The sequence below is a fragment of the Oncorhynchus gorbuscha genome, linkage group LG13 (genome assembly GCF_021184085.1).
Source record: "Oncorhynchus gorbuscha isolate QuinsamMale2020 ecotype Even-year linkage group LG13, OgorEven_v1.0, whole genome shotgun sequence".
NCBI lineage: Eukaryota > Metazoa > Chordata > Actinopteri > Salmoniformes > Salmonidae > Oncorhynchus > Oncorhynchus gorbuscha.
The window spans coordinates 72,226,850-72,243,810 of record NC_060185.1 but is presented as its reverse complement, the minus strand read 5'-3'; the positions used below and the strand labels follow the sequence as shown (position 1 = coordinate 72,243,810).

At 41.0% G+C, this 16,961-nt stretch overlaps 1 protein-coding gene across 5 annotated transcripts; it reads right to left on the bottom strand.

Annotated features, from left to right (window-relative positions):
* Nucleotides 1-529: 529 nt before the first annotated feature.
* On the bottom strand, nt 530-15,940 carry guf1 (GTP binding elongation factor GUF1). Of its 5 annotated transcripts, none has more exons than XM_046295668.1 (17): nt 15,468-15,940; nt 15,030-15,141; nt 11,805-11,953; nt 10,157-10,237; nt 9,960-10,037; nt 9,806-9,889; nt 9,656-9,720; nt 9,228-9,431; nt 8,844-8,983; nt 8,570-8,693; nt 8,163-8,295; nt 4,271-4,414; nt 3,986-4,119; nt 3,497-3,598; nt 3,090-3,209; nt 2,950-2,986; nt 530-895 (listed from the first exon to the last, which is right to left on the bottom strand). In XM_046295668.1, exons 1-17 carry the CDS (start codon nt 15,669-15,671, stop codon nt 761-763), a joined length of 2,046 nt encoding a protein of 681 aa, XP_046151624.1. In that variant the 5' UTR covers nt 15,672-15,940; the 3' UTR covers nt 530-760. The 5 variants fall into 5 exon arrangements, with proteins under 5 accessions (XP_046151624.1, XP_046151625.1, XP_046151626.1 ...); XM_046295669.1 differs by having other exon boundaries at nt 15,030-15,138; XM_046295670.1 differs by lacking the exon at nt 9,960-10,037.
* Between the last annotated feature and the right edge of the window lie 1,021 nt (nt 15,941-16,961).

The window sequence follows — 16,961 nt, the reverse complement described above, 5'->3', positions numbered from 1 at the left end:
GACATGACTGGACAGGTGAACGCAAGTGTGCCAGTACCAGATGCTTCTCTCTGTCCAGTCATTAATAATCTGGGATTTGACCAATCAGATTGGCTCTGAAAAATAGCTGATGTGATTGGTCAAAAGACCAATTAATTGCAAAAATAATATAATTGGGCAGCCTTTGAAAGCTCTGCCCAAATGGTCTAATCAGTCAAACAGGACCCAGCCGTGTTTTGAGGGTGGGACAAAATGTGAATGGTTCATTGAAAGCTAAATGGGAAGAGATTGCAGTGACAGGTGAGAGTAAAACAAACACCATCAGGGAGGGCTGTGACCAATGACATCCCTGGTTCGAATCCAACCAGTCTTTCTTTTGCAACTTAACAGTATAACTAATTAGACCCCCCCCCATCTTCTTCCTCAATGTGTTTTTTTTTAGGAGGCAAGTAGAGGAATCAAGGAAATACAAGTACAATTAAGATTAAGCCAAAATGTTACAACCCCAGCACACTGGATCCATGGCAAAGGGAAAGAAAAGAGAAATGACAACATTTGATCTTGTTTTATTATTTACATCATTGATGTATTTGCACCTTGCACTTACAGTATTTCACTGAGTAATCGTTACATGTTTTCATAGGCAACGGGATCTACATTTTTTATTCTTATAATGTTAAAATTTGACGTCTATGTATGGAACATTGAAGTTTTGTTAACAATATTGTTTGTTAATTTGTTGAACAAAAAAATACCCTCAATAACTAAGGATACTGATATTCTACTTGTCTTTCCTCTTCAGAACATTGATGAAGGCATCCTTGGGGACTTGCACGGTTCCAATATACCGCATCTTCTTTTTACCCTCCGCTTGTTTCTTCAGGAGCTTCATCTTTCTTGTTATATCACCTCCGTACTGAAAGAGAGAAAAGCCCTGTTTATACCTGGTTGTAACATGCATTCTTTGTCCTGATCCTGTCCACATTCAGATTGTGCACACATTTCCAGAAAGGTATAGATCATCAAAAGACACATTATGATCAGGTCTTCCTGCCCACCTCCAGGGGTAGTCAGACACACATTGTGTCTGGATATCTTAGAAGTGTAGCCGGATCTGGACAGTGAAACCACTTAACATACTATTATCAGCCTTCTAAAATCATTGACAGGTGATCGCCATTGACTTATGGCATAAATATATGTCTTGTAATAAATAAATAGTATTTTGAAAAATTGTCTGTCAAATAATTTGCATAAAGGGAGGGAGCAGGAAATCTGGTCACAATGCAAACACAGTGGACGGAAAACAGACATATTTTATTACCATGTGTAGACATCTGTAAATATGAACACAATCAGAATGTAAACAAAATAATGACTAAGGACCTATGTTAGCACCAGTTACAAAATGGGTCTATAGAGACTCAAGGATCAGCTAACATTCTAAAACACTACAATGGTTAAGTGTGCCTTGAATTCGAAATAAATCACTAACAGTGTCACCAGCAAAGCACACCATCACACCATCTCCTCGCTTCACGTTGGGAAACACACATGCAGAGATTATCCGTCCAACTACTCTGCGTCTCAGCGGCTGGAACCAAAAATCGCAAATTTGGACTCATTAGACCAAAAGGACAGATTTCCACCAGTCTAATGTCCATTGCTTGTGTTTCTTGGCCCAAGCAAGTCTCTTCTTATTATTGGTGTCCTTTAGTAGTGGTGTTTGACCATGAAGGCCTGATTCACGCAGTCTCCTCTGAACAGCTGATGTTAAGATGTGTCTGTTACTTGAACTCTGTGAGGTGCAAACTAACGTGTAGTTAATTGCAGATTTCTGAGGCTGGTATAATGAACTTATCCTCTGCAGCAGAGGTAACTCTGGGTCTTCCATTCCTGTGAAGGTCCTCGTGAGATCCAGTTTCATTAGAGCTTGATGGGTTTTTGCAACAGCAATTGAAGAAACTTTTAAAGTTCTTGAAATGTTCCATATTGACTGACCTTCATGTCTTAAAGTAATGATGGACTGTCATTTATCTCTGCTTATTTGACCTGTTCTTGCCATAATATGGACTTGGTCTTTTTCCAAATAGGGCTATCGTCTGTATATCACCCTTACTGTGTCACAACACAATTGATTGACTCAAACACATTAAGAAGGAAAGAAAAGTCACAAATGATTAACAGGCACACCTGTTAATTGTAATGCATTCCAGGTGACTACCTCATGAACCTGGTTGAGAGAATGCCAAGAGTTTGCAAAGCTGTCATCAATGCAAAGGGTGGCTACTTTGAAGAATCTCAAACATAAAATATATTTTGATTTGTTTAACACTTTCTTGGTTACCACATGATTCAATATGTGTTACTTCATAGTTTATGTCTTCACTATTATTATATAATGTAGAAAATAGTACAAATAAAGAAATATCCTGGAATGAGCAGGTGTGTCCAAACATTTGACTGGTACTGTATATAAACCCTGACCCTGAATTGTTGATGGTATGTATTGTCCATTGAGAGGCCTTGAAGACACAGGTTGGCCATATTGGCACTCCCCAGTGGGAGCAGTCCTTCATAGGAATTCTACATTATTTAAATTAAATCTTTCAAGGACAAAATTACATGCATTTAAGTATTTTTGTTGTTGTAGTGGGCACAGTAATATTATTCATCTTAAATTATACTTTGAAGGCAAATGTTTTTTAAAATATATTTTTTAATTTTTTATTTGATGTCTAGCTCACATTATAAAATTGAAAAGTATGCATTAAGGTGTCTGTAATATAATACATGTGGCAAAAAACGAATGTAAACATTAATAAATGCATTTCTATCTTTTACAATGGTGGGGGAGTGCCAAGATTGAGGCACCATGGCTTCAACACAGCGCCCCCTATCAGTCACCTAGGGTATATCTAAATCATTGGTACAAACCAACATTTGAATTAAAAGACTAAGTTTACTTACACATTTTGCGAGCACATTTTTCTTGTAAGCCTTTATTCTGCAAGAGAGAGAGAGCGGTTGTCGTGCAATCTGAAACGCTAACAACTTTCCAAATGACTTGGTCTTGTGTGTATTCTTCCATGTTTGGCCACGACACTTACGTCTCCCTGGCGATGACTTTGCTGCCGATGGCTGCTTGTACTGCGATTTCAAACATCTGCCTGGGTATGGCGTCTTGCAGGCGCTCGCACATGGCTTTGCCTGCACTGTATGCCCGGTCTCTGTACATAGGAGAACAGAACAGAAGACACCCAAGGGGCACATCATTACAGTACTCAAATATATCATAGTATTAGTAGCCCTTGAAAGATTGATACATTGATCCAAATAATAATTTGTATAGTAGATCGTTTTGTTTTACTCAAGAGTTGAATCACAGTAATGTCAACGGGAGAGATTCACAAAAGTTTGAGTTAGGATTCAGTCAACACTTGTTTTTCAACCGTAGGGGTCTGAGCCCAAAGATTAGCTGATACAGGTCGAAGCACTAAGTATCAAAGACTTTTACTTGTGAACAATAGTGGTGAGTTCCTCCACAGGTTTCCCGTTCAGCAGAATATCCATCTTGATCACATGGGCAGCCTGGTACCCTGCATCCTCATAGTCAAAGCTGATGAACAATATTACAACATACAATGTCTCATGCTCTTCTAATCATTCAGGTTACCAAATCAATATGAAAAGTTGGGCCGGAGCAATACCAGTATCCCGATACTCGTTCGTATCCTGGCAAGGAAACAAAACACGAAGCGGATTTCATTTCTTTAGGAAAACAGGGATAATGTTGGAAACAAACATAAAATATGTTGTCATCCAGAGTCACATTAATTTATTTTCCAAGATCTACAGCACACAATATTTTACATCCAGCAGGTTTTTCAAGGAACAAAGAGTTTGGTCTGCTTTGTGTTTTCTTTTTTTGCCATGAAAAATACTTTTGCGATACTGATATCGTCCCGGCCAAACTGAGAAGGTTCCCTATGCAACATAGAATTACCTGGCATATCCTGAAGACATGGATTTGAGGAGGTCATAGAAGTCCACGACTATTTCATTCAGAGGGAAGAGATATTTCATCATCACTCGGTGGTCGTCAATGTACACCATGTTCTTCTGGACGGCTCGGCGATTCTACATGAATGGACCAATTAGGGAAGAAAAAATATATATATTTTTGTTTTGCAAAGTGAAAGTAATCAGAACACATTGTCTTAAATGTCTCTATTACACAGTGATCCTAAAAACAAATAATTAGCAACACCTGAAAGCCAGGCTGGCTTACCAAGCAGATACTCATGATTTTCCCAATGTAGTCATCAGGGGTGATGATGGTCCCCATCACCATGGGCTCCAGGTACTCTTTCACTACGGACCTGTCTGGGAACTGGGCTGGGTTCACTATGGTGATCTCCTCCTTCCCATGCTCCTACAACACAACAGTTAGAACCTTTACCAAACAACGGTTACAATGTACATGCATATATTTTTTTTCACACGACAGTGTATGAAACAGTTTATAAACTATTTTTTCACTGTTTGAAAATAATAGTTGACGTACAGTAACAATCAAAAGTTGACACGCCTACTCATTCAAGGATTTTTCTTTATTCTTACTATTTTCTACATTGTAGAATAATAGTGATGACATCAAAACTATGAAATAACATATGGAATCATGTAGTAACCAAAAAAAAAGTTAAATAATTCTACATTTTATATTTGAGATTCTTCAAAGTAGCCACCCTTTGCCTTGACAGCTTTGCACACTTGGCACTCTCAACCAGCTTCATCAGGTAGTCACCTGGAATGCATTTCAATTAACAGGTGTGCCTGGTTAAAAGTTCATTCCTTCTGAAAGCGTTTGAGCCAATCAGTTGTGTTGTGACAAGGTAGGGGTGGTATACAGAAGATAACTATTTGGTGAAAGACCAAATCCATATTATGGCAAGAACAGCTCAAATTAGCAAAGAGAAAAGGTCAGTCAATCCGGAACATTTGAAGAACTTTGAAAGTTTCTTTTATGTGCAGTCGCAAAAACCAAACGCAGAGTTCAAGTAACAGACATCTCAACATCAACTGTTTTTATTTATTTAACCTTTATATAACTAGGCAAGTCAGTTAATAACAAATTCTTATTTACAATGACGGCCTACTAAAAAGAACTCCTACGGGGACGGGGGCTGGGATTAAAAATATAGAACAAAACAAAACACATCACGACAAGACACAACACAGCATGGTAGCAGCACATGACAACACAGCATGGTAGCAGCACATGACAACACAGCATGGTAGCAGCACATGACAACACAGCATGGTAGCAGCACATGACAACACAGCATGGTAGCAGCACATGACAACACAGCATGGTAGCAACACAAAACAGGGTACAAACATCACAAAGGGCAAGAAAGTAGAGAAAACTCTCTTACGCAAAGCAGCAACAACTGTTAGTGGAAGTGTCCATGATTGAGATAAAACTGTCCAGGTTGAGTGTTTGTTGCAGCTCGTTCCAGTCGCTAGCTAGCTGCAGCAAACTGAAAATACGAGCGACCCAGGAATGTGTGCGCTTTGGGGACCTTTAACAGAATGTGACTGGCAGAACGGGAGTTGTATGTGGAGGATGAGAGCTGCAGTTAGATATCTCTGATAGTGGGGGAGTGAGGCCTAAGAGGGTTTTATGAATAAGCATCAACCAGTGGGTCTTGCAACGTGTATACAGAGATGACCAGTTTACAGAAGAGTACAGAGACTCGCAAAAGTATTCACCCCCCTTTGCATTTTTCCTATTTTGTTGCATTACAACCTGTAATTTAAATGGATTTTTATTGTATTTCATGTAACGGACATACACAAAATAGTTCAAATTGGTGAAGTGAAAAAAATACGGAAAAGTGGTGCGTGCATTTGATTTCACCCCCTTTGCTATGAAGCTCCTAAATAAGATCTGGTGCAACCAATTACCTTCAGAAGTCACATAATAAGTTAACTAAAGTCCACCTGTGTTCAATCTAAGTGTCAAATGATCTGTCACATAATCTCAGTATAACACACGTACTGAAAGGCCCCAGAGTCTGCAACACCACCAAGCAAGGGGCACCATGAAAACCAAGGAGCTCTCCAAACAGGTCAAGGACAAATTTATGGAGAAGTACAGATCAGGGTTGGGTTATAAAAAAAAACTCAACCCAATTGAGTTGGTTTGGGATGAGTTGGACCGCAGAGGGAAGGAAAAGCAGCCAACAAGCACTCAGCATATGTGGGAACTGCTTCAAGACTATTGGAAAAACATTCCAGGTGAAGATGGTTGAGAAAATGACAAGAGTTTAAAGCTGTCATCATGGCAAAGGGTGGCTACTTTGAAGAATCTAAAATATATTTTAGTTTGTTTAACACTTTTTTGATTGTGTTGTATTTACTATTATGCTACTATGTAGAAAATAAAATAAACTGGAATGAGTAGGTGTATCCACACTTTTCACTGGTACTGTACATTTGCAAATATATGTACTCGTGTGCATTTATTTTGCTGTGATATCATGTCAACTTTCCAATGCAATATATGTACAGTTGAAGTCTGAAGTTTACATACACCTTAGCAAAATACATTTAAACTCAGTTTTTCACAATTCCTGACATTTAATCCTAGTAAAGTTAGGATCACCACTATATTTTAAGTTTGTGAAATGTCAGAATAATTGTAGAGAGAATGATTTATTTCAGCTTTTATTTATATACATACACTCAATTAGTATTTGGCAGCATTGCCTTTAAATTGTTTAACTTGGGTCAAACATTTCAGGTAGCCTTCAACAAGTTTCCCACAATAAGTTGGGTGAATTTTGGCCCATTCCTCCTGACAGAGCTGATGTAACCGAGTCAGGTTTGTAGGCCTCCTTGCTTGCACATGCTTTTCAGTTCTGCCCAAAAATGTTCTATAGGATTGAGGTCAGGGCTTTGTCCACTCCAATACCTTGACTTTGTCATCCTTAAGCCATTTTGCCACAACTTTGGAAGTATACTTGGGGTCATTGTCCATTTGGAAGACCCATTCATGAGCAAGCTTTAACTTCCTGACTGATGTCTTGAGATGTTGCTTCAATATATCCAAATAATTTTCCTTTCTCATGATGCCATCTAGTTTGTGAAGTGCACCAGTCCCTACAGCAGCAGAGCACCCCCACAACATGATGCTGCCACCACCGTGCGTCACGGTTGGGATGGTGTTCTTCGGCTTGTAAGCCTTCACCTTTTTCCTCCAAACATAATGACTATTATGGCCAAACAGTTCTATTTTTGTTTCATCAGACCAGAGGACATTTCTCCAAAAAGTACGATCTTTGTCGCCATGTGCAGTTGCAAACCATAGTCTGGCTTTTTATTGGCGGTTTTGGAGCAGTGGCTTCTTCCTTGCTGAGCGGCCTTTCAGGTTATGTCGATATAGGACTCGTTTTATTGTGGATATAGATACTTTTGTACCTGTTTCCTCCAGCATCTTCACAAGGTCCTTTGCTGTTGTTCTGTGATTGATTTGCACTTTTCGCACCAAAGTACTTTCATCTCTAGGAGACAGAATGCATCTTCTTCCTGAGCTGTATGATTGCTGCATGGTCCCATGGTGTTTATACTTGTGTACTATTGTTTGTGCAGATGAACATGGTACCTTCAGGTGTTTGGACATTTCTCCCAAGGATGAACCAGACTTGTGGAGGTCTACAATCTTGTGGAGGTCTTGGCTGATTTATTTGGATTTTCTCTTTGTCAAGCAAAGAGGCACTGAGTTTGAAGGTAGGCCTTGAAATACATCCACAGGTACACCTCCAATTGACTCAAATTATGTTAATTAGCCTATCAGAAGTATTTAAAGCCATGACATCATTTTCTGGAATTTCCAAGCTGTTCAAAGGCATGGTCAACTTAGTGTATGTAAACTTCTGACACACTGGAATTGTGATAAGTGAAATAATCTGTCTGTAACCTATTGTTGGAAAAATTACTTGTGTCATGCACAAAGTAGATGTCCTAACCGACTTGCCAAAACTCTAGTTTGTGAACAAGAAATTTGTGGAGTGGTTGAAAAACGAGTTTTAATGACCCCAACCTAAGTGTATGTAAACCTCCGACTTCAACTGTACATGTGAGTTGAAGCCCCTAGAGGTGATGCTGTCTATTACCTTAATGAGCTTGGCGGAGGACAGGATTGCCTTGTAGGGCACAGTGGGGGCTGTCACTATGACAGAGGCATTGTACTCCTGTTCCAGGCGCTGGTTAAACACCTCCATGTGGAGCAGGCCCAGGAAGCCTAGTCTACAAAACAAAGGAAAACAATAACAGTGTGAGTGTCAGTGTGAGAGAGCGAACAATTTAGGAGTCAGGGTCACACAGGGGTCTTGATCACAGCTGAAAACGGTATCCTTCAAAGCAAATGAAGAATATAAAGCATAGCAGTGCAGTCACAGACCAGGGTGGTTATGATGCATTGACCCAAAGCTATGTCTCCTGTCAAGGTCCTCCCAGTCACCATTTGTACAGCTTTAAGTAGTAGATGATTGTAGTTTAGTTGGTCATGTTATGATCTGACCTCCAGCCTGCTCCCAGTGCCAAACTGCTGTCTCTCTGGACCGTCACACTGGAGTCGTTGAGCGTCAGTTTCTCCACAGCACTGCGGAGGGCGCTGTAGTCTGACTGGTCCATAGGGTACATCCCTGGAGAGGGATGCCAACAAGCACACTCAGGATAGAAATCAGTGACACCTGCTACCACTAATGTTTGCTTATAAACTACTGCCTATTGACACTTTGTAAATGCAACATTATGGGACCAGTTGCATTGTTTTCCTATGTCTGTCAGCTTACCGGCAAACACCATGGCTTTGGCTGGCTTGAACCCCGGCAAAGCTTCTACCAGATGTTTCTGATGGTAGAGGGTGTCACCGATCTGGGCCTCCTTCACTTCCTTCATACCTGCTATCACATAGCCCACCTGGCCTGCGTACCTGCACAACACACCCACAGTGTCAGGAATGAAAATAAGAGTCATTGTTCATTTACAGCCATGTGACCAATATGATATGCCTATATAGCAATGTACCAAACAAGAAGAACCGATACAATTATTAGCATCTTGTATCTTACTACCACGAGGAAGGGAGAACTGACAGAGTGTGCATTTAATACAACAGTCACCACCAATGATATGGAATCAGACAAGATTAATATTATGCAGGATAAGACACTCACAATCTGTCTGTGGGGTGCTCATCTGGCCTGAGGAGGCCTAGCTCGTTGACCTCGTAGCTTTTCCCCAGGTACGCAGATATGATCCTGTCTCCTTTAGACAAATAGCCTCCGAACAGAGCGATGTTCGCCACCACCCCTCTGTAGTGATCGAAGTTGGAGTCAAACACCAGGGCTTTGAATGGGTCCTCTTTTTTAAAGGTTGGTCTGAGAACAAAAAATGACTATGTTCAGTGCATTTTTTGTTTTTCCGAAACGGCACTCTATTCCCTACATTTGACCAGATCTCTACAGGCCCTGGTCAAAAGTAGAGCACTACAGGGAATAGGGTGCCATTTGGGAGGCAGGCATGGATTCAAAGAGTAAGTGCATTACATTGGAAGACATTTTTTGTTTTTCCAACAGGAAGTAACGAGTCAAATAAAACTTACGGTGGTAACCGTTTCACCACCTCTTGGAGGACTTGTTCTACATTGGTTCCCAGTTTGGCAGAAATCTAAAGAGAGGAGGAATCATCATATTTAGACAGTTGTCCAAACTAAGATATTGGCAATTATCAACATCTCAGTCAATAAACTCACCCTAATACATTCTTCAGTTGGAATATCAAACACCTTCTCAATCTGTTTTTCTACCCTCTCTGGATCAGCATTTTTCAAATCAATCTGAAAAAGAAACAGAACATGATCATATTTGTCAATCACTTATCTAACATAGATTAATTGGGAAATGTACCTTGTTGATGACAGGAATGATGGTCAGCTGAGCTTCGAATGCCAAGTAGAAGTTAGCCACAGTCTGTGCTTGAATCCCCTGATCCACACAAGAACACATCAATGACACTCTACCTTGGATACATTTCCCAGGTAAAGTGTCTGTGTGAAATGCACATTATGCCAAAAATAAAGTTTTACCTTGCCGGAAAAACCTACCTGATTGGCATCAACAATCAACAGTACACCTTGACACGCTGAGATGGATCTAGACACTTCATAACTGAAGTCAACATGGCCCTGAAAACAGAGAAGACCAGGAGTGCTGTAATTAAGACGAATACAAACAAACCCATTGTGTCACTGATGGTATTTAGTCCCATCTACACTGAACAAAAAATATAAAACGTAACATGTAAAGTGTTGGTCCCATGTTTCATGAGCTGAAATAAAAGATTCCAGAAATGTTTCAATTCGCACAGAAAGCTTATTTAGCTCGAATTGTTTGCACAAATTTGTTTACATCCCTGTTAGTGAGCATTTCTCCTTTGCCAAGATAGTCCATCCATCTGACAGGTGTGGCATATCAAAAATCAGACTAAACAACACGATCATTACACAGGTGCACCTTGTGCTGGGGACTATAAAAGGCTACTCTAAAATGGGCAGTTGTGTCACACAACGCCACAAGTTTTGAAGGAGTGTGCAATTGACATGCTGACCACAGGAATGTCCGCCAGAGCTGTTGCCAGAGAATGTAATGTTAATCACTCTACTATAAGCCGCTTCCAAAGCCATGTTAGAGAATTTGGCAGTGTGTCAAACTGGCCTCACAACCACAGACCACGTGTAACCACGTCATCCCAGGACCTCCACATCTAGCTTCTTCACCCGTGGGATCGTCAGACCAGCCAGCCGGACAGCTGATGAGACTGTGGGTTTGCACAACTGAAGAATCTCTGCACAAACAGAAACATTCTCAGGAAAGCTCATCATCTTCACCAGGTTCTTGACCTGACTGCAGTTCAGCATCGTAAAAGACTTGTGGGCAAATTCTCACCTTTGATGGCCACTGGCATGCTGGAGAAGTGTTCTCTGCAAGGATGAATCCCAGTTTCAACTGTATCGGGCAGATTGCAGACAGTGTGTATGGCGTTGGGTGGGCGAGCGTTTTGCTGATGTCAATGTTGTGAACAGAATTCCCCATGGTGGCGGTGGGGTTATGGTATGTGCAGGAATAAACTACGGACAACGAACACAATTACATTTCATCAATGTAAATTTGAATGCACAGAGATACCGAAATGAGATCCTGAGGACATTGTCGTGCCATTCATCCGCCGCCATCACCTCATGTTTCAGCATGACAATGCACGGCCCCATGTCACAAGGTTCTGTACACAATTGCTGGAAGCTGAAAATGTCCAAGTTCTTCCATGGCCTTAATACTCACTAGACATGTCACCCATAGAACACGTATGGGATGCTGTGGATCTACGTGTATGACAGCGAATTCCAGTTCCCGCCAATATCCAGCAACTTCTCACAGCCATTGAAGAGGAGTGGGACAACATTGTACAGGCCACAATCAACAGCCTGATCAACTCTATGCGAAGGAGATTTGTTGCGCTGCATGAGGCAAATGGTGGTCATACCAGATACTGACTGGTTTTCTGATCCACGCCCCTATTCTTTTTTAAATGTATCTGTGACCAACGGATGCATATCTGTATTACCAGTCATGTGAAATCCATAGAATAGGGCCTACAGCATTTATTTCAATGGATTGATTTCCTTATTTGAACTGTAACGCAGTAAAATCTTAGAAATTGTTGCAATGTTTAAAAAAATGGTTCAATGTACTTACTGGTGTATCAATGAGGTTGAGCAGGTAAGTCTGTCCCTGGTACTTGTAGAACAAGGAGGCTGTCTGGGCCTTCACAGTTATCCCCCGCTCTCGCTCCACCTGCAGCTTGTCCAACACCTGTTTGTTCTTATCTGTCGTGGCTATGGCACCTGTAAAAACCAAGCAATGAGCTGAGCCATATCATACAAGAAACGAAATGCATGAGTATTTGTGTGATCCATGTGTATGAACATGGTAATGGACCAGCATGGAACCCGAGACAAAGATGCAGAGTAGCCCACATTTTGCGAGAATGGAGAGGCCCGAGATGGCCGGAATAGTAAATTGGGCAATGGAACCGAAGTTGGGTATTGGAGAAAGGCCATTAGTGAGTGTTCTGCAAACAATATGGCAGATGAAGGTGCGGCCTGAGTGTGGTGGATGGATAGACATGATTATGGACAGACAGGAAGAAGAGCCATGTGCAGAGGGAAGATGTGTGTTGAGGAATGGCGCCAAATACAAACCGTAGTCTGCTGTCTCTGATGGCTCGGAAATTGAACCTGGCGAGAGTGAGGATGAATTACCTGCGGTGGCAGGTGTGGTGAAGAATTGAGTCCGAGCCTCGCCCATTTGGTCATGAACAGGATAATTCTGGCCCAGCGGGAGTTACATTTTTTGGAGAAAGTGGATCCCTGCCTTTTGGCTGAAACATATGTAGTCTCAGGCTAGGTAGATAATAATTTGGGTACTGTTAAATGGATTTCAAAGTGGACCGTTACTCTTTTCTGTGATGTCTGCCGTTTGGCGCGATGCGGTGGCGAGCATGGTGAAACTGAGAAGACACAGTCTGTCCTTAGGAGTTTTGAAGGGTCTTTACTTGACAAAGTCATGTTAGGATATGTCAATTATCCTGTGAGAGCTTTTGTGCCAAACCCACTAAGGTGTTTTAGATGCCAAGTTTATGGACATGTTGCAGCAGTGTGTAGGAGGGAGATTCTGAGATGTGATAAGTGTGCAGGAGGGCATGGGACAAAGTAATGCATAGTATCGCTGGAAAGAACTGTGTCAATTGTGGGGGTGTCTATGTTGTTGGGAATCAGAAGTGTCCGGTGCGAGAGAGACAGGTTGAGGTTGCCAGGGTCAGAGTAGAAAATAAGATGTCATATGCTGAGGCAGTGAAGAGAGCAGAACAGGGGTATTCAACTCTTAACCTACGAGATCCGAAGCATGCTGGTTTTCTGTTCTACCTGATAATTGCACCCACCTGGTGTGCCAGGACTAAATCAGCCCTGATTAGAGGGGAACAATGAAAACAAGTAGTGGAACTGGCTTCGAGGTCCAGAGCTTAAGGGGAGTATAGGACGATGGGTCATGGGTAACAAATACAAATTTGTTGCTTTAGTAAGGTTGGCTCCTTAGAATTCATTGCAATGGTTATCAACTGTACCACAAAAGTGGATATTAAATCACTGAAAATGGATGCTGTTGTGGAAACTGCAGGGAAGTACAAGGTTTTACTGCAGAATATCTAGAAGATGTGTTGAATGAAAGAGTCCTGTCTTCTGGGCTGTTGGCCTGGTGTAGGATCAGTTAGGGTCAAAGTAGTGGAATTAAAAATAAAATAAAAACACTTGACCTTTTATTTTTATAAAATAGTGGTATGTACAGTTGAAGTCGGAAGTTTACATACATACGCCAAATACATTTCAACTCAGTTTTTCACAATTCCTGACATTTAATCCTAGTACAAATTCCCAGTCTTAGGCCAGTTAGGATCACCACTTTATTTTAAGAATGTGAAATGTCAGAATAATAGTAGAGAGAATGATTTATTTCAGCTTTTATTTCTTACATCTCATTCAGAATGGGTCAGAAGTTTACATACACTCAATTAGTATTTGGCAGCATTGCCTTTAAATTGTTTAACTTGGGTCAAACATTTTGGGTAGCCTTCATCAAGTTTCCCACAATAAGTTGGGTGAATTTTGGCCCATTCCTCCTGACAGAGCTGGTGTAACTGAGTCAGGTTTGTAGGCCTCCTTGCTTGCACACACTTTTCAGCTCTGCCCAAAAATGTTCTATAGGATTGAGGTCAGGGCTTTGTCTACTCCAATACCTTGACTTTGTCATCCTTAAGCCATTTTGCCACAACTTTGAAAGTCATTGTCCATTTGGAAGACCCATTTGCAAACAAGCTTTAACTTCCTGACTGATGTCTTGAGATGTTGCTTCAATATATCCACATAATTTTACTTCCTCATAATGCCATCTATTTTGTGAAGTGCACCAGTCCCTCCGGTAGCAAAGCACCCCCACAACATGATGCTGCCACCCCCGTGCTTCACGGTTGGGATGGTGTTCTTCGGCTTGCAAGCCTCCCCTTTTCCTCCAAACATAACGATGGTCATTATGGCCAGTTCTATTTTTGTTTCATCAGACCAGAGACATATCTCCAAAAAGTACACTCTTTGTCCCCATGTGCAGTTGCAAACCATAGTCTGGCTTTTTATTGGCGGTTTTGGAGCAGTGGCTTCTTCCTTGCTGAGTGGACTTTCAGGTTATGTCGACATAGGACTAATTTTACTGTGGATATAGATACTTTTGTACCTGTTTCCTCCAGCATCTTTACAAGGTCCTTTGCTGTTGTTCTGAGATTGATTTGCACTTTTCGCACCAAAGTACGTTCACCTCTAGGAGAACGTGTCTCCTTCCTGAGTGGTATGATGGCTGTGTCGTCCCACAGTGTTTATACTTGCGTACTATTGTTTGTACAGATGAACGTGGTACCTTCGGCATTTGGAAAGGTAGGCCTTGAAATACATCCACAGGTACACCTCCAATTGACTCAAATTGTGTCAATTCCAAGCTGTTTAAAAGCACAGTCAACTGAGTGTATGTAAACTTCTGACCCACTGGAATTGTGATACAGTAAATTAAGTGAAATAATCTGTCTGTAAACAATTGCTGAGAAAAATTAATTGTGTCATGCACAAAGTAGATGTCCTAACCGACATGCCAAAACTATAGTTTGTTATCATGATATTTGTGAAGTGGTTGAAAACAAGTTAATGACTTCAATTGTAGGTGAAGTGTTAGTTGGTGGTGCCATTTCTTCCCTTCCCTTTTATATCACAAAATATAATGTGATCCTTCACACACTCCTGCAGTTGGCACCAGCTTGCACAAAAAGTTAAACACCATGATACCAATGAAGAAGAATATGGCCATTTAGGTGATAGCTACCTGTTAGTTCCAGAAGCCTGTCAGCCAAGGTGCTTTTCCCATGGTCAATGTGAGCAATGATGCTGAAGTTTCTGATCCTCTCCACTGGGAACTTTGACATATCTATGTTCTCCTTCAAGAAATAACCAAATTAAATTGTGTCACATGCGCCGAATACAACTGAATACAACGTGTAGACCTTACCGTGAAATGCTTACTTACAAGCCCTTACCCAACCATACAGTTTCAAGAAAATATTTACTAAATAAACTAGTCAAATGTAAGTCACACAATAAAATAACGAGGCTATATACAGGGGGTAAAGATTAGTCGAGGTAATTTGTACATGTAGGTAACGTTAGAGGTAAAGTGACTATGCAACAAAGTTAGTGCAGTTAGCTACAATAAGGGCCATGACCATACTGCACGGCACGCTGTCTGCAATGTAAAGTTCATTACTTTGTCAGCCTGTGTACTGATCCTCTTGTTGGTGGTGTTGTGTGTGCAGAAAACAGGTGCCCTCTTCATCCATCGGTGTCTAATGACCGTGCAAGCTATTTTACAGCACTGGCTCCTTTGTCTTGTTTGATAAACCCTGAAGTCCAAAAGATGCCTTAAAAAAGGTGTTGCACACCCTTGATGTTTTATTAAAGACAGCTGCATGTTAATGTTCGTTAGGTAATCAATTCGTTAGCTAGCTAAAGCTTATGTACAGGGCATTGACATTAGCCCTGACAGCTAGCCAATTTAACGCCGCAGACCCTGTTAAATCGTGTCAACATACGCTACATTTCTTTACATTTCAATCGCAATGTATGAATTCTCAGAGGTGTGATGAAAAATCCAAATCAGATAAATATAACTGTGTCTAAAGGAGAACTAAAGTTAATCAAATAAAAAACATGCTTGGTAGGGCGCAGCCATGTTGGGTTGTAAGGTTACTAACAATGCATACTGGGAAATGTAGTTTGGCCCCTTGTGCTCTAAAAAGCAACCTCTGTTGGTTCCACATGTTTAAATAGCAAAAACCCGATTTTGTCTTTTATTATGGGGAAATTACAAAGAATGGATTCAGATTGAGTGAGTAGAGTGTGATATTACAGGAATATCATACAAACTAATAATTTAGGAACAATTTAAATCCGTTGACTATAACAGATGAGTCATCTAAAAATGAACTACAAATACTGTTCCACTCATTAACCAACTGGGCTAGAACCAGAATAAGAGGTGCCACCATTCCAGGAAGATAGCTTCATCCTGGCTGAAGAGGAAGAATACCTTGTAGCAGTTCCCAACCTCGTTGTCTCCACTGACCTGGATAAAGTTCTCTGACTAAATTGCAGCAGGAATATTTCAAGCATGGTCATAAAGCCAGATAGGCGACTGACACATCTTGTGAATACTGACAGTGTACCTTTCTTGTGTAGGGCCCACACATCTGACAGGTCCAATTCTCCTTTGGGATGAGTTTGACACCTAATCAGAGCCTTAGAAGAACATTAGTAATCAAAATGCAACCCAGAAAAAGTGAGGAGGCTGAAAATGTGTTTTGGGGTATTTGTTGTTGTTTCTTATGGTAAAACCATTACAGTGAACCTTGAGAGGAAACATTTATTATTGAGTTGCAGGGTGATGACAGATGTTCCAATAACGTAATATATTGTGTAGCAGCCTATACTATGAATGGTGCTGTTTCTAGGCTATTCCATTATTTTCCACATGCACAGATGACAAGAATAGGGGTAGAGGGTGGAAAAATCATTGCCATGGCAACATAAGACAGCAGCCCGCTCATACTGAGTAGGTCCCCAGAATGATGTTCAGATAAGAAACCAAATGAAATATCTTGCCACCACTTTTCATCTCTGACTTTTGTGTGTGTGTGTGTGTGTGTGTGTGTGTGTGTGTGTGTGTGTGTGTGTGTGTGTGTGTGTGTGTGTGTGTGTGTGT